General features: G+C 41.0%; 3 protein-coding genes across 3 annotated transcripts; all 3 read left to right on the plus strand.

The window, feature by feature from the left end:
- The first annotated feature begins 1,661 nt into the window (after positions 1–1,661).
- Positions 1,662–4,222, plus strand: slc18a3a (solute carrier family 18 member 3a). Its single transcript, XM_049600525.1, has one exon. The coding sequence runs from the start codon at positions 2,124–2,126 to the stop codon at positions 3,681–3,683; it is 1,560 nt and encodes a 519-aa protein (XP_049456482.1). The 5' UTR covers positions 1,662–2,123; the 3' UTR covers positions 3,684–4,222.
- Positions 4,223–5,446: 1,224 nt separating this feature from the next.
- On the plus strand, positions 5,447–14,436 carry chata (choline O-acetyltransferase a). Its single transcript, XM_049599928.1, has 15 exons — positions 5,447–5,469; positions 6,767–6,850; positions 7,139–7,330; positions 7,642–7,760; positions 8,291–8,344; positions 8,437–8,617; positions 10,029–10,206; positions 10,295–10,464; positions 11,036–11,136; positions 11,246–11,374; positions 11,478–11,600; positions 11,697–11,838; positions 11,920–11,982; positions 12,083–12,220; positions 13,693–14,436. Exons 2-15 carry the CDS (start codon positions 6,803–6,805, stop codon positions 14,116–14,118), a joined length of 2,064 nt encoding a protein of 687 aa, XP_049455885.1. The 5' UTR covers positions 5,447–5,469; positions 6,767–6,802; the 3' UTR covers positions 14,119–14,436.
- Positions 14,437–15,954: 1,518 nt separating this feature from the next.
- Positions 15,955–17,631, plus strand: lg16h10orf53 (linkage group 16 C10orf53 homolog). The gene is made up of 3 exons (XM_049599927.1): positions 15,955–16,075; positions 16,162–16,281; positions 16,387–17,631. Exons 1-3 carry the CDS (start codon positions 15,982–15,984, stop codon positions 16,449–16,451), a joined length of 279 nt encoding a protein of 92 aa, XP_049455884.1. The 5' UTR covers positions 15,955–15,981; the 3' UTR covers positions 16,452–17,631.
- The last annotated feature ends 105 nt before the right edge of the window (positions 17,632–17,736 follow it).

The following is a 17,736-nucleotide window of genomic DNA, read 5'->3' on the forward strand; positions in this document are numbered from 1 at the left end:
CATTCAAAGATAGTCTGCCTCTCTAAACCTTGATTACATTCATAAAATTAATTACCATCAAATCATGTTTTTTTGAAAAGGAATCAGTGGATTTTGTTCTTTTTTCAGATGTAGAATAAAATATTTTGATGGAATCTGGTACAGTAGTAGGGACCTTTTCAGGTTTCAACGCTTTCTTCAATTTCTCCAGTTCATTCTTCTGCCACTAGATGTCAGTACTGCTCTGTGTCATGTTTCAGATGTGATCATCAATCTGTAGTCCACTGCAAAAGCCGACCATGTGGTGAAATTATTCATTCTAACAACATATAGAAGCAACTGAAATAGACAAGAAACGCCTCCTTTGCAGTCTTCAAACCAACATTCCTGATTTAAAAATGGTAATCTAACAGGTGTCAATATCTTGAAAAGAGCCTGGAAAAACAGCTGAAAAAAAATCTCCAAAGATTTGCATTTGAAATCAAATTATTCAACCTCATTAGTAAATTTCTTTCACGGAGTATAGTAAATGTTGGTGACAGCTGCTGAAGCTTCTCTGCACCGGAAGATGGCGGTGTCAAGCTGTATTTAAACCCCGCAGTTCACTTGTCTTATGTTGTTTAAAAAGCGCTCTTGAAGTCTTTTTCAAATATGATAGAACTGTATCTCCAGATTTAACCGCAGCGATATGAACGACTTTTGGGATGTTCTTTTAAAAGCTATATTTTTTCAAAGGAAAACCAATGTTCAACAGAGTATATTTTGTGCAAAAGAACATATTTGAAAAGAAAAGTAAGAGGAAGTTGGCGCTGAAGGACAATAATGTATTTAAATGTAGATGATAAGGGTTAAAATCAGCTGTCAGTTGTGCGTAAAGTCATTTTTTCTCAGATCTTTGAATATTGATTATGAAGATCTGTTTAGACACAAAGTGGTAAGATCTTTATTTTCATTTTTTACAATCACTAAATCACACACACACACACACACACACACACACACACACACAGAGGGAGGGGGACGCGCAGCATCAGCCTTGCTGGTGCTTTGCTCAGTTACACATCAGCAGTGTGGATGCGGGGCTGAACCTAAACTCACCTCGGCTCCCTGCTGTCCCAAAAACACCCTCAAGACACAAAACGCAGTGACAGATACTATCAGAGGGTGAAAAGTTTGATGAATTATAAGATTAAATTTGAATTTCAAGTCTTTAACATCCCTTTAGTGTCACATTCTGTGGAGCTGTCCGCTGGAGTGTGGTGCTGAATCCGTTTTGTTTCCTCAAGTAACGCGGAAAACTGATTTTTTTTTCCCTCCATGTTGCACTGTTAACTTTGAGATTAAAATTGATAACATGTTTCTTGATGTTACTGAGCCGAATTGCCAGAGATTTTATACTTTCCCTACTTTTAATGTCTAAAATTATACGTAGGCGCTATTTGGTTATTTAAGTGTAACATTAACTGGAGTAAGCATCCTCGCCTCTGTCTTAAAGCAACTGACTGGACAGCAGTGCGCACTCGGGATTTTGTATTTAATTAGCATAAAAGATCTTCTGGAGAGCAGCAGGACTGTGCGTCACAGCCATCGGCGAAGATGGGGAGGGGGGCACCTATGGGAGTCAACAAACTGCAGTGTGTATTCCTTCCACGGCCGACAAAACCAGTCCGGTTGATGTGAAATGATGACTTAGCTCACAGTGTTACAGGTGACTGGAGACAGCTGGGAGCGTCTGGGAGCCGAAGGGACGCAGCAGACGGACCTAAAACAGCGAGTGCGCTGATGAAGCCGGCACTGTGAGCTGTGGGTGAATCCCCAACCTGTGAGTGCTGCCCGGGACCAGCGCGTCACCTGAATGACGGGATATGAGACAATGAAGCAACTAGGGAAGACGGGGATAAAACGAGTCCAAGTCACGGGAGTGGAAAAGCGCGTGCGATGACGGACGGCGCAAGGGACAGAGAAGAGGTAAAGCAGAGGGAAGTTATCTAGCTCATTAGTGGAGCTCCCGGTGCTGGAAAAAGAAAACTAAATAAAAGACAGAGCAGATGTGCCAAGCGTGCGTAATTCTTTAAACAAATCAACTGAGGGAAGCCGATTTTCTTTCTCAAAAGACAAGACTTGAGCCGGAAAGGGAGAAAATCATGGAGCCGGAGGGGACCACAGAGGGACAAGCCACTAATATGGCACAATCTGCCGCCTCCAAACTGTCCCAGATGGGCGAAAGAACTAAACAACTGGGCAATGTAATCCAAGACCCAGATCGGCAGAAACGGATTATTCTAGTAATAGTCTGTATAGCACTTTTGTTAGACAACATGCTTTACATGGTAATTGTGCCAATTATACCCGACTACCTTGAAGAGCTACAGAAAGCAGCGGATGACGCTCAAGTCGTTGACCGGCACTCCAACTTCACTAACAGCACCGTCCACAAAACAAGCAAGGGGAACTTCGACCTACAGATTGGTGTTCTTTTTGCCTCCAAGGCCATCCTGCAGCTCCTGGTGAACCCGCTAAGTGGCACGTTCATAGACAGGGTCGGCTATGATATTCCACTTTTCATCGGTCTCAATGTCATGTTTCTGTCCACCCTCACTTTTGCCTTCGCTGAAAACTACGCGACTCTGTTCCTGGCGCGCAGCATGCAGGGCCTCGGCTCGGCTTTCGCGGACACTGCGGGCATCGCTCTGATCGCAGACAGGTACACAGAGGACACAGAGAGGAGCAAAGCGCTGGGTATTGCCTTGGCGTTCATCTCTTTTGGAAGTCTTGTGGCGCCCCCCTTTGGAGGGGTCCTCTATGAGTTTGCAGGGAAGCGGGTGCCCTTCCTGATCCTGGCCTTGATCTGCCTCACTGACGGTGTATTGTGCCTGACTGTGCTGAAGCCCTTCTCTAACCGAGAGAGAGAAAACATGCCAGTGGGCACCCCCATTTATAAACTGATGATTGACCCTTATATAGCTGTAGTGGCTGGTGCTCTGACAATTTGTAACATCCCTCTCGCCTTTCTTGAACCCACTATTGCCAACTGGATGGAGGAAACCATGCATGCCAGCCAGTGGGAGATCGGCATGACATGGTTCCCTGCCTTCTTCCCTCATGTTTTAGGCGTATATCTCACTGTCAAATTAGCAGCCAAGTACCCTCACCTCCAGTGGTTTTACGGGGCTATAGGTATGGTGTTCATAGGCGCGAGCTCCTGCACCGTGCCTGCCTGTAAAAACTTTGGACAGCTCATGATCCCGCTGTGCGGAATCTGTTTTGGCATTGCCTTCGTGGACACGGCGCTCCTGCCAACACTGGGTTTCCTGGTGGATGTGCGACATGTGTCGGTGTATGGCAGCGTGTACGCCATCGCAGACATCTCTTACTGCGTGGCCTATGCCCTGGGGCCCGTGGTGGCTGGACAGATCGTGCACGACCTGGGCTTTGTTCAGCTCAACCTCGGCATGGGCCTCGCCAATGTGCTTTACGCACCGGCGCTCCTTCTGCTGAAGAACGTGGCACAGATGAAGCCTTCTTTCTCCGAGAGAAACATGCTCCTGGAGGATGGCCCAACGGGGTTGTATGATACGATTAAGATGGAGCAACGAGAGAAGAAAAGAAAGGGCTTGTGTACAACGATCGACGAGAATGGCATTGAAACCTTTGCGCAACGATCGTACTCGGAGGAGGAATCCTCAGGAGGAGAGTATGCGTAAAAGACCTTTAACTGAGTGTAAAACTATCAAAGTGCCCATGTAGAGTTGTGTGCATCCCGTCCGATTCAATCAATTGCATAACACGATTAGGATTGTGTAACGACATAAATTATTTACTGCTCCTGGTGACAATTCCTCCGGGTATTGTCAAATCAAGTAGCTTCAAGCTTTTGCAGTAGAAAGGCGCTCGCTGGCGTTTGTTCATCTTAAAGTGAGAGTATCGTGAATGATTTGTTGAGATAAATGTCTACTCATTAACAGTATTTATCACTGTATCAGAAACTGACTCATATTCAGGGATTATGTGTAAATGTATTTTAAGGAAAGAACAATTGTAACGTATGCGTCTTTCAATGTAACCTGTATTCAGTATGTATTTTTTTTTTGCCAGAGTTGTGCTGCTAAACTGAATATGCAATACTGTGTCACACGACGCTGTTGGAGAGATGAACATGAACTGAAATGTGCATCTTGTTGTCTGGTTATTTTGTTTATCTTGGATGATGTACTTCTGGAATGCATAGCCTCATTGTGTGAACTGCGACTGTACATACATGTATATTCATGTACATAATTAAATGAATATTATGTGAATGAGACTGGTCATGGGAATCATTTATTTAGGCAATTAATGAAATTACGTTTTACAGTAAATGACACATTTATTGTCCACAACAGGTGAAGGGTCCATAGTAACAGAATTATCATGATAATACATAAAAATTGTGGTTATATTTATAAAGTGTACACTCCTGCATTTTTGCCTTTGTGTGTGCATTAATTGAAAAATCGAAAATTAAACTTACTGAGGCCTACCCAGAGATAGTTTTGTGATGCTCATTAGTTAAACGGCAACTTCTAAAAAAAATAGTCTGGGTACAAATTCTAACAATAATTTTATGTCAACAAACCGTTTGTCAAAGCATCTGCGCTCCTCCAAAACGCAAATCTTTGCATATAATATTAAATATACATAACGCCAATTAAGTCTGTCAGATGCAGTGAGGTGGAAGCAATGTATGCGCCGACGGAAAGTGTTATAAATTCAGACAGCCAAAGGAAGAAGTCCATGCAAAACACATCCTAATTGTTCCCCTGCACAGCGTGTGAGCATCCGAGGCGTTCAGCCGGTGTCTAAATAAGGTGGGCTGAAGATGTAAAGTGCCAAATAAACTTCTCGGCGAATAGCAGGACTTCTGGGAGGAGCCTGGCAGCCAGGAGGGTGAGGTACCCTCTCAGCATCTCTCCTGAGCCAGCGAGGGAGTTGCGCTCTTGCCATGCTGAGGATTCAAATATGCTCAAAATGATGGCAGGAGAAAAATAGTGAAATTTAAAGAGAAATTACCCCAGAAATGGATTCACGTCTGAATGGATGAACCTAAAATCGTTGCTTGATCCCCAGGACAAGTGGGATTGTCTTTTTTCTTTCTGGTGAGTAAAACATTTAATTTTTAAGTGATGGTTTATTTCAGTTTGGTAAATGTTATTTAAGAGTGCTGTATTTGAACATCTTGCAAAGTGCACAGCAAATTTCTGGAGTGGAATAATATGGAGTTAGATTAAAAAGAGTGATGGAGTTAGATTTTTGGAGTTTATTTTCTCATGTAGACAACAGCTTGGGTTCAAGCATTATCTTTGGCGGAGTAATATTTTGGTGTTCATGTGTTTGTTGAGCGTGATTCAACTCGACTGCGATGTCAATTAATCCCTTCAGACTATCGGTACATCTCTGCTGCTGCCGAGCCTAGAGGTCTCTCCTTAGACTTTGTCTAGACTCGTAAGGCAGGTAATAGCTCTATTTTACTTTCCAAACTAAATGTCAGGTTGTGAGAGATTAATTGTCAGAGTAACTTCAATATAATGATGCATTTTTGAAGCTTAACACACAAGAATTTGACGTTGTCACTTGCAAAAAAACAACAACACCTGTTTTCTGTAGTTTGTTATTGGAAATGCTTTACTTTAAAAGCAGATTATTCTGGTCCGGTTAACATGCGTAGTTTAAACACTAGAATACACAGAAGACACATGTGCATCTTCACATTGATTCACAAGCCACTGTCAACCTTACAAAATGATTTAAGTGTTATGAAGTTGAATATTGTGTTGGCCTCCTTGATTGCACAGGCACTGTTGAAAACATGCCAGTGTTCAGAAAATTAACTCCTATCATTTTGCACAATGGCAAGATTGTTTTAGTAATGTTTGGTATGAAACCTGTTTCCATGCTTTCCATGTGAGTGAAAACATCCCCAGGAAGATATTGGTGGGAGAGATAAGGCATGTCAAATGTTTTGATACCCAAATAGGGCTGATTCATCTTTTTTTGTTGCATCACAGAATCATTTTATTTAGGCTGTCAACATTGTGAAGTGATTCTTGCTTTAATGTTTTACATGTTTAAAGTTAGAAGCCCTTCATGTTGACATGATCCTGCATCACAGATAAGTTTTATGCAGTGTTAAAATAACTATATGTATTGTATTGACAATGTGTGTACAGTTTTGTCTATACATCCATTTTATTTACTTACTTCTTGTTATACAAGAACTTATCCATGCCACATGGAGTTTTGAACACACTGTGGAAGGATTTTGCAACTTAAACATTTAGAATAATCAATGTTTTTTTGTGTGTGTGATTATTTTCACCTAAAACCTTTTTAGTATTGTAAAATATTAACTCCACACATTAATAAAACCAACTTCTAAGTGTTGTCTGTTAACACTACAAAAGTAGTTAATGATAAAATCAACTCAAGGACAGAGCTGTATTTTACTCGACTTGGGATTAATGTTTTAACTCTTGAGCAGGGTTCAAAGTTCAGCTACCAAGAAAGAGTTACTTCAACTATCCCCTAGAGCTTCATTAGCTGGTCTCACATGTACACTTGAGTTGAGCTGAACACCCAGAGAGTTTACTGAAGTGATGCATTTTATTTATTGAGTACTGCTGTACATTTGTCTTAAACATTCTCACAGTAGTGCAAAGTTTAAAGTGAACTGCAGACTGTAATAGTGACTGATGGATATTCTAAATTGCCGGAACTTGTTACTAATATAATTTTATTTGTGGACACACAGTCTGTCTCAAAGGCTGCTCTTCTGCGCACCGCCAACATGCCAGTTCTGGACCAAGAGCCCTCCAAGGACTTAGGGGGCAGCGATGTAAATACATATGTATATATACACACATATTTATATTGTATAAATGTATGTTTTACTAGACTAAGCATGAGAGATTAGTTTGGAACGTCAAAAATCAAATTGAAGTTAAGAATATTATTAAGGCTGAGACATAAAAGAGACTTTAGGAATCTATGAATGATATTTTATAAGAATATGCTTTGAAATTTTAATTAATGTGCATGTGACAGAGGAGATTCAGAAATTTAAATGAACTGCGGTTACACATTTAGGTAAAATAAAGAGTTTTTCTTCCCTAACACTGCTCAGGGTCTTCCTAAGCTGCCAGTCCCGGCCCTGAAAGAAACACTGGACATGTACCTGAGGTGCATGAAGCACCTGCTCACAGAGGAGCAGTTCAACAAGACCCAAAATGCAGTGAAGCAGTTTGGAGCCCCTGGAGGAGTGGGGGAGCTACTACAGAGCAAACTCACGGAGAGGAGGGAGAACAAGGCAAACTGGGTAAATAAAATTAGTCAAAAGTCAAGTAATTTCAAATCCCTTGACAAATTGTTTTCAAGTAGTGACACTTAATAATGAAACTTATGTGCTTGTTTATTTTAAAGTTCAGACTTGAATGATTAACACTGCTAAGAACACATAAAGTGCAAACCAGTAATTTATATTTTTAAATACAAATTTGATGTATGATTTATAAGAGCAAATAAACTGCTTTCTGTGTTATAGGTTTAATTTACACAGTTGTTTAGAAACCTTACTGATGTAAACAAATACTTAGGCCTTTAAACAAATCCCTCCATGCCTGACTGTAGGTGTATGACTACTGGCTGAATGACATGTACCTGAACAACAGACTGGCTCTGCCCGTCAACTCCAGTCCTGTGATGGTCTTCCCACAGCAGCACTTCAGGGCTCCCATCGACTCTTTACGGTACAAGACGCTGCACAACAGAGACAGAGGAGTCATGAGGAAAACCTCACAAGACAGAACGCAGATGTATACAACAGATACTGTAAATAAACAAGCTGTAATTACCATGCATTGTAATAAAGGCAATTTTTGATGGTTACAGCACAAAGACCTGAGAAATGATAGCAAACTGTATAAATTACTCATAGACTGGCTTTGATTGATTATAGGAAACTGAACACTTCCTTGCTACACATTAACAGATAGGGTCATTACCCACAACACCTCAAGGACCGAGAGGCCACGCCAGGTCTCTGGTGTCAAGGCTAAGAGGCAATGAAGGCTGTGGTTTGGTTAACGTGGTATTGATCTCCTTAACCAGATGATTTACATACAGCATTTATACTGATAGGTGTAATACAGCAACACAAGAACGAGGCTAAATGTAGTGAATTACTGCCACAAGTACAGAGAGAATGAGAGGAAGTAACTGAGTACAACATGTGTGTGTACTGGGAAGTCTTTTACAAAGTGAAGGTTTTCTTTTCTAGGTTTGCCGCACACTTGATTTCTGGAGTTTTGGAGTATAAGACACTTCTTGATTCGTAAGTTAACGTACAATGTGAGCACGATCATCTTCAGCTGTGGGTCATGTGTGAATAAAAGGCCTGACAGAGTAATATATATCTGTGTGTAGACGTGCTCTCCCTGTGGACTACGCCCGGGGCCAGCTGGCTGGAACCCCTCTGTGTATGGAGCAGTACTATCGCCTCTTCACTTCCTACCGCCTACCGGGGTCTGAGAGGGACACACTGGTGGCCCAGGAGAGCAGCGTGATGCCAGAACCTGAACACATCATTGTGGCTTGTAAAAACCAGGTCAGACACACTGAGAAAAACATGCCACAGACTTCAGACAAAGGACCAGTTACTAGTTTTTTCTGATGTTTTCAACCACATCATATGGTCACAATCAGCAGATGATGAGTTTGCCTAGTTGACATGGTAATGAATCAGCTGACATTTGAGCTTAGCACTTTCAGGACCTCTCATCTGTGTTGGCATATAGGTGAAGCATGAACATTAATTCTTGACTTTGGAAAGAGCAGTTTGACAAAGCAGTCTCGATCCTTTTAGTTCTTCTTCATCACAAGGTCAAGAATGAGCCTTCAGATTAAACATCTGAGCTGAATTCAGAACAGATCAGCTCACAGAGTCACAGTTACACTTATAATACATCGTGTCCCTGTCACAGCAGAACATTTGGATCATCACTCACTGTATCTGATGGTACTATAAACAGGCTCTGGGGGCACAAAACTTAATTCCCAATGGGTAACAGCCACAAGACACAGACAAGTGCTCTCTGTTAATTTAATTACCTAGAACATGTGTGACATTTGCATATCAACAAGAAATCTTCAGATTGTCACTACGTTGCAGCTCCACAGAGGTTCTCCAGTTATATTAGAAGAGTCAAATAAGCTCAAACAAGTCTTCAAAAAAGTAAATCAGTTAAAGAGATGGCAGCACAGTGGTACAAGGTTTAGTATTGTTGCCTCACAGCAAGAGGGTTCCTGGTTCAAACCCTGAGGTGGGGGAGCCCTTCTGTGCAGAGTTTGCATGTTCTCCCCGTGTCAGCGTGGCTTTTCTGCGGGTACACCGACTTCTTCCCACAGTCCAAAGACATGCAGGTTAATTGGTGACTCTAAATTGCCTGTAGGTGTGAATGTGAGTGTGAATGGTTGTCTGTCTCTATGTGTCAGCCCTGTGATAGTCTGGTGACCTGTCCAAGGTGTACCCCACCTCTTGCCCAGTGTTGGCTGGGATAGGCTCCAGCCCCTGCGACTCCCAACAGGATAAGCAGCTATGGAAAAAGCAGTTGAAGATGCTCACTTACTAGTAATGGACCAGTATTGTCACTCTAGACTAAACTGAAACACCATGATTCAGCCTGTGCATACTGTATTCCTCTACACACACTGGTTTCTGGTGAAATGAGGGATTATTACAAACATTCTGGGTGTGCTTGCTTTGTTTTACCTCCAAATAAAGTGGTTAGAAAAGAACATCTAGCCAAACTGTTGCTGTTTTAACATGTCTGACATTATGATCATTTGTTTCTTGCCCCGTTGGACTTAATCAGAATTCATCTTAAAGTCTCTGCTGCCCCTCACTATGCACATCCTGCCAGACATCCCCATGTCCCCATGTCTTGTCTGGAAACAATACTTCTATGCGCTTCAGCCTGCAGTACAGATTTACAACCAATTACTGAACCTCTGTCCAGTTCTTCGTGCTGGATGTGGTAATCAACTTCCGCCGCCTGAATGAAAGAGACCTGCTGACTCAGCTGGAGAAGATCGCCAGGATGGCTGACAACGAAGAAGAGCGGCTCCCACCTATTGGTCTCCTCACGTCAGATGGACGGACAGAGTGGGCCGAGTCTCGCAGTGTGCTAATGAGAGGTATGAGACTAAGTCAGGTGGATGTCAGTGTTTCCAAGACTGTTTGCTCCACCAAACTGACATTTTTTTTGTATGTGTTGTGCTCTAGAGTCTACTAACAGGGACTCTCTGGACATGATTGAGCGTTGTCTCTGTCTAGTCTGTTTGGATGACGCCACTGGGGTTGAGCAAAGTGACACCACACGTGCCATGTTGATGCTGCATGGTGGAGGAGTGGCCAAGAATGGAGGCAACCGCTGGTATGACAAGCCGATGCAGGTTAGTGAGCACAGCTAGCTAGTAAGACTACTTTAATGTGTGCCTCCTTAACTTACAGCACACTGTGTGCCCTGCATTTTCTTAGAGAATTGGGGAAAAGAAAGAATCACGTGAGGATGAAAGGCATGTAGATGACTGAGGGATGCTACAACTCCTTAATTAGTGTGGAAAATAACATAATTATTAAATTTATGTTCCTCTCTCTGGATGTAATTAGCCAATCCCATACCAAATCAAGAATTTACATTTAAATAAATTCTGACAGAGAGTGGACGTTCCCATTGGATTACAAGCTGTCAGCCTGATGTCATTAGCATGAACTTTGATGGAGATGTTTTGATGAAGAATTCAGATCACTTGAATGAACTTGAGGCTTCCTCTCTAAATTATTTCTTCACTGCAGGGTGTAACATGTGGATGAAATGCATATGCAGGAACATGTGGTTACAGTAAAGAGCAGAATGCACAAGTATAGCGATGCAACTGAATATGAGTTGAATCCCAGATAATCTAGCATTGCAGTTTGGTTCAACTCAAGAAATTCACATTGACAATAGCATGACTGTGTCAGTTTGTCGTAGGAGCTGACGGCTGCTGCGGAGTCGTGTGTGAACACTCGCCATTTGAGGGAATTGTCCTCGTCCAGTGCACAGAGTATCTACTCAAATACATGTAAGAGATGGAAAATGTGTGTGTGATACTGGTTGGCATATGCTCAGAAAATCCAAATAAGACTATCCTAAAAAAACATGCCAAATTATATATTCCCATGTGACATCAGGATTGGCAGCCCATCAAAGCTGGTCAGGGCTGCGAGTGTGAGCGAGCTGCCTGCACCACGCAGGCTCCGCTGGAAGTGTACTCCAGAGATTCACAAATTCCTCGCTTCTTCTGCTGACAAACTACAGAGGTGTGGGTTTACTCTGGTTTCTGTGCAATTAAATTCATGGATAAATGTTCTCCTCTCACAGCAGGATTTAATCTTATATCCTTATTTATCCTTATTTGCTCAGGCAGGTGAAAAATCTGGACATGAATGTCCACAAATTTTACGATTACGGGAAAGAGTTCATCAAGAAGCAGAAAATGAGTCCAGATGCCTACATCCAGGTTGCTCTTCAGTTAGCCTACTACCGGTGAGAAAAAGATCATTATGACAGGACTGATTTTCAAACATCACATTAACCCAGAGCACCAAGCTACAAAGCTTTTCTTTTTGTGTGTTACTGTAGATGTCATGGCAGACAGGTGGCGACCTATGAGAGTGCTTCTATACGTCGTTTTAAGGAGGGCAGAGTGGACAACATCCGCTCAGCCACACCAGAAGCCCTAACATTTATCAAAGCAATGACTGATGGGAGCTCAAGCACAAGTGTAAGATGTTTAAATAAATAAATAAATAAATAAAGGGATTTAATGGTGGAGTTACTGACTCTCTGTTGTTCATGTCTCCAGGATGCAGAAAAGATGGAGCTGTTACGAGGTGCAATAACTGCGCAGACAAAGTACACTATTCTGGTGACTATTCTCTAACCTTCTCTAACCAGATTCCTGTTACAATGTTGAATTTACTTGTTAAAAAAAATACACTAACATATGTATTCATTCTCCTCTCCAGGCTATTACAGGAATGGCGATAGACAATCACTTACTTGGACTACGTGAAATTGCACAAGAACTAAAGATAGAGAAGCCGGAAATATTCAAAGATGAAGCCTATCTCATCAGTAATCAGTTCATTCTCTCTACAAGTCAGGTACTGTCATCTGATTTTAAACATTAGACTGAAGGTATATTTAATCAAAATCATAATAAAGAGGCACTATAATGTGTTCTTCTCTGGCTCCGCAGGGCGCTCTCTAAAGTCTGAAAATTTAACATAAGTGTCATCATGTTTTTCTTGGCTTGTACTTGAGACGTAAAATTTGCAACAGAAAGTTTGATATTCAAACTCTACGAGTGGGGTTTGAAAGAAGTCTGCATTTAGGAGCCAAGATGTTTCTAATGAATATCGCTGCAACTCTAATGATTATTGTCATTATTAATTAATCTGCAGATTACTTTCTCAATTAATTGTTTGATCACAATATGCTGAAACACAGGGTGATGTCAACCAGTGTCTTGCTTTGTTGGACCAACAGTTCAGAACCAAAAAATTCTTGGATAATTTTAAAAACAAGACAAACTTTTAATCCTCACATTTGAGAACCTGGAACCATCAGAATTTTAGCATATTTAGCTGCAACCAGCAGCTCTATAGCTCACTCTGTTGGTCGATCAGTCTGTGGTTGGTATACAAAAATTTCCCCACCTTTTGTCAACCACAGCCATAGGAGGCTGAAATGTGGCAAGGCGGTCAAGTGTGTGAGAGTGGGTGTAAAGGAGCGTTTGTCTTCATGCTAGTTGGCTAAAACTGTGATATAGTGGGAATGGCCTATAACAAAAATCCCAATAACTTCCAAATGCACTCAAAGACTGGCACGAGATTTTGCAGAAAGATGGTCACAAGCCAGAGGACAGCTGACTAACTCTTCATGCCACAAAGGGGGGCTACAATAAAAAGGCACATAACTTCTAAACAGATTCACTTCACATGACTGAAGACACACTCACAGAGACAGACATGCAAACACACCATTTTGCCATGTCCCCTTTCATAACTCACCAAATAGCTGGAGGAACCAATGGACAAGTGTTAAGTGTTGGTGAGGTTGTGTTTGTATGTGTGTGAGTGAGAAAGAATATGGAAATGCATGGATGCATGCACATTCGTGTACCCAGCTATTGCGGATTTACATTTGCTGCTTAAAAAATTACTTAAACAACAAACCAATTAACAAAATAATTGGAATTCATTTAATTTCAACTGATTCTTTCAATAATTGATTAATTGTTGCATCTCTAAATGAAAGACACTGCTGAGTTGCATCATGAAAAGTGCCGACATTCCAACATTTTTGGACCATGACCCATATTAGAGACAAAAAGACAGGTTCAGTCTCAGCTACTTTAATTTTGATAATTCTTTTCTGTCTCTTTTGAGTCCCCCAAATTTATGGAAGGTCAATACTAAATCACTGGAGTATCACTTTAATGTGCACTACAAGCAACAAGACAGGCATAAAGGTTTTGCTTATATAATTGTCAGACTCTCAATAGTCTTGTCTCAACCTTCCCACCTACAGCAGTACTTGAACACACCAGTTAAACTGTGGGCTCTTCCCTCAGGTTCCTACAACTGTTGAGATGTTCTGCTGCTACGGACCCGTGGTTCCAAATGGATATGGAGCGTGCTACAACCCTCAGTCGGACCACATTATCTTCTCTGTGTCCAGTTTTCGTGAGAGTGAGCAGACGTGTTCGGCAAAATTTGTCAAGTGTCTGGAGCAGGGACTCCTGGACATGAGGGATCTGTGCAATAAATGTAACTCCAGCTCCAATCTGACCCAGCAAAGACAGGGTCAGACGCTGGAGACGCACACGCAAACAGACACAAACTGGCAAAGAAAGACCCCACAGAGACCAGCTGACCTGACCAAGAATCAGCAAACACTGCCACAGGTTGTGCTGAAGACACCAGACCAGACTAAAGTGGAGGCTCAGACCCAGACTGCAGCACTGGGAGAGGCTTTGAAGAACGGACGTCAATCATAAGAAACTGACGGTGAAAACAGTGGTGGTGTGATTTTAAATGTGTGTTTTGTGCTGCAACAATGTAACTGTGATCCAAAATGTCACGTAAAGCTGTTTTGTTGTATCCTGTACTGTAAAATGTATGAAGTGCTGATGATAATCTAATTTACTTATTCTTAGAGAATATTAGAAGTGGTTGGTTCTTACAGAGGACGTTTTCAGGTGTTGTATCACAAAAAATATCACATATACTGCAGTAATTTAAATGTCTGTCAAAATGTTTAACTATATGAAGCTAAAAAATCAAGTCACATTTGAGTTTTGATTGTTGTTTTGCACCAAATTGAGATGAATCAGCCAAAGAAAAGAGTAAATGCATTGTTTGTTAAAGCAATCTAGGAGTCTGTGAGTTATGATAAATGGCTGATTGTCTCTGTATATATCTATTTGCAAATCGCATGCTGCTATCTAACGATTTTCTGAAGATTAAGGTACACTGTATAACTACAATCTTCTATGCAATTAGTGTTGTCTTCATAAGTTGTGTCTGATGTGCCAACAATACAGGTACTTAAATGTCTACTAAATGTTTTTTTATAAAGTTCACTAGACAATTAGTTCATATTGTACTGGAAAAAAACTTACCAGGATTTTAAAGGGATACTGTTCAGTTTATCAAAGAATGTTAAATGTGATTAAACTGTGTATTTGTACATTTGTGAGCAGAATATATCAATTAAGTTATTTATTTTTGTATGATATAACTTAATGTTACAAAGTGTAAATGTAAGCTATAAAAGTAAGTACATGAAACTTACTAACCAGAGGTGATCACTGTGTTTATGACTGTCCAAATATTGTATTTATTAAGTACTGCTGAACATTAACAGAAAAAAAGCTAATCATATTAGGGCTTAAGTTCATTTTGCTGTTTACAGAGTAGATACCATGTTTAAGTTTAAAAAAAAAATCTCTTCTAAATGTGTTTTGTGATTCACATATCCATTTAGTGCACATGAAGCAGCTCTGTGTGTCTCTACCTACTCTGAATTTATGGAGCAGTGGCATTAAGGAATCAGAATATGTCCATTTGATTTATAAAAAAAAATATGTTTTTATTTTTACAAAGACAATGCACATTAATCAATACCACTGTAAATGTGCCAGCGTTAAACAGAACTCTTGGAATTATATGAATTTATTTATTTTTTGTAAAGTATAGTTATCATCATGACATAGTAAGTTATATTATAGTTTCCTATCTGTGATATATGGTACAAGGTCAAATGTATAATAAAGTTTCTTGAATTGAAGAGACTCTGAGTCCTAATTATCAGAAAACTTTTCATTTAGTGGAAAAAGCATCTTGTGAAATCTGTTATTAATATCTTTTAAAGGGTAGAGTGTAGTTCTCATATTGAGACTTAATATCTTATAAGGGTTTGGAAACATCTCATAGCCTAGTATTTGACTTACTATAGTCTAATTCAATTCAATTCAATTCAACAGAACTTTATTTATCCTGAAGGAAATTATTGTGCCAGATAATGCCTAAAATTAATGTTCACAAACCAGTAACAACCAGAACAACCAGTAGGTTCCCTGGGTATGGGTCACACACTGGGCCTATAGCTGTTTAAAACATTATCAGTTTAAATATGAGTCAAAATATTCAAAATATGCAAGACATAAAGGGTGATAAAGTGATACTCATACATGTAATGTAGTGTGTCTAACTATTGGATCATACAGCCTGAATAAGTGTAATACAGCCTCTTCTTTTTAACAAGTGGAGCAAATGGGATTGCTGGACACATTTCAGAGGGGCCATGTTGGCAATGGGTGCATTGTGAGTGACGGTTACCCAGGTGACTGCAGCAAACAATGCCGAAAAACGCGCGTGTGACACTTTGCTACGGACCTTATGAATCCAGTGGAATGGTTAAACACAGGACCTTCCGCCTGCAGGGTCTCCAGGGTAAGGACACCCACATGTTGTCTGTCTTTCTTGACTCTTTTAGGTGAGGTTAAACACTGTTTGTCCACCGTCCAACATGTCCACAGCCGCTCTGGAGGCGCGCGGGCACCAGTGCGTCTTGGAGGAAACGCGCGAGTGGAACATGGTGGAGCTCGTGGTCAACGGGGAGCTCGTCTTCAGCTGTAACATACAGCAGCTGGAGTTTGGTGAGTTTGGTGAGCTGTGACGGGAAACGAAGGCGACGTGTGACGTTGTTGTGAAGTCACTGTGATGTAAACCAGAGTCACTGATCATGTTTCTTTTCCCTGAAGGTGGAGATGGACAGCTGGACCCTGTCTGTAAAGAGGCTGTGACTGCTGTGGAGAACGCTTACTGAAGATGACAGAAAACAAACACCCATGTGTATATTTGCTATTTTCTTATTCAATAACCCAGACAACAGTTACTTTTATATATAAATAAATTTCTGCTTTTTTATCTGAGTTGCTTCATGCTGTTGGTGATGGGTTTAACAGCGCTGACAGTAGGCCTACATTATTGCAAGGCTGCTGCCCCTGGGCCCCAGAAGTTGCACACTAACTGTATGTGATTTGGTATTGCAGATCTGTAAGGGAATTTACATCATTAATGTGCACTACAGTGGGACTTGCATCATTATCTTGTGGGCCAGTCTTTTTTAGAGGGGCCTTTGTCAAAATAAGGTTTTAACACATTCATTGTGTAAGCTTATATTGCACTCATCTGGTGCATATTCCAGGGTTATGTTTAGGTCTACTTTTTGCTTACTCCTACATTATGTTTAGTTAGGACAAATTCACTTTTGGGGCAGCAGAAGCTTAGCCTATAGGAACTTGAGTTGGAAAACAGAGGGTGGCATGGCAGGTGGAAAAGTGCCAGTTTGCCTCCCAGACATTACCCTTGAGCAAGAAACCAACCCCCCACCTACTCCATGGGCAGCCCTCTCTGGCTTATTATTTAATGCATAGGGGCTGTTTGTGCATGTGTGTGTATTTCAAGCCAGACAACACAGTAAAAACATTGAGTTTCCCCTCACGGATTAATGAAGTATATCTCCAAGTATTTCTCTTCTTCTTCTTCTAATTGACTCACAGTTGTATAACTCCAGCACATTTACAAGATGATTTCTGGGTTTCTGGGCGAACAACAAATATGCCATGTGCAGTCCACTGTGGGTACTTTAATCAAAGGTATACTATACAGGACTTTCCTAAAAAACAAAGTATACACTGATACAGAAGTAATCCTTTTTAATCATTACTTATGACCCACTAGAAGTGTGTTGTTGTGTATTTATCTACAGAGACTCTGCCTGTATTTTCTTACTTTCTGTGTTAGGGACGCTTATGGGTGTGTACCCCCACAGCTCTCAAGTGAGGTCAGAGCTTTGTAAAAAGGTAGCCATGATTGTCCATGATTTACCACTGACAGTGTGTGATTCTGGATTCTGTGTGTTATGTATTGTAATGTCTGTTTTGTTGTACTTATGACCCCTGTCTGTATCTCAAATTGCCCCTCTGAGGACATTAAAGTTTTACCTTACCTTACCTTACCTTACCTTACCTTACCTTACGCTTTCGAGGACCACATCACCAAAAAAATGCAACCATTGCCATCTGGGGTTAGCTTTTACTATCACTTTT

Source organism: Epinephelus fuscoguttatus, linkage group LG16 (assembly GCF_011397635.1).
Source record: "Epinephelus fuscoguttatus linkage group LG16, E.fuscoguttatus.final_Chr_v1".
NCBI lineage: Eukaryota > Metazoa > Chordata > Actinopteri > Perciformes > Serranidae > Epinephelus > Epinephelus fuscoguttatus.

Excerpts from the sequence above, each read along its gene's own strand:
- slc18a3a (XM_049600525.1), top strand. The coding sequence starts at position 2,124 with ATGGAGCCGGAGGGGACCACAGAGGGACAAGCCACTAATATGGCACAA.
- chata (XM_049599928.1), top strand. The coding sequence starts at position 6,803 with ATGCCAGTTCTGGACCAAGAGCCCTCCAAGGACTTAGGGGGCAGCGAT. Across the intron at positions 8,618-10,028 it reads TTGTGGCTTGTAAAAACCAG|TTCTTCGTGCTGGATGTGGT; the intron begins GTCAGACACACT and ends ACCTCTGTCCAG. Across the intron at positions 11,601-11,696 it reads CTTCAGTTAGCCTACTACCG|ATGTCATGGCAGACAGGTGG; the intron begins GTGAGAAAAAGA and ends GTGTTACTGTAG.
- lg16h10orf53 (XM_049599927.1), top strand. The coding sequence starts at position 15,982 with ATGCCGAAAAACGCGCGTGTGACACTTTGCTACGGACCTTATGAATCC. Across the intron at positions 16,076-16,161 it reads CCGCCTGCAGGGTCTCCAGG|CCGCTCTGGAGGCGCGCGGG; the intron begins GTAAGGACACCC and ends ACATGTCCACAG. Across the intron at positions 16,282-16,386 it reads CATACAGCAGCTGGAGTTTG|GTGGAGATGGACAGCTGGAC; the intron begins GTGAGTTTGGTG and ends TTTTCCCTGAAG.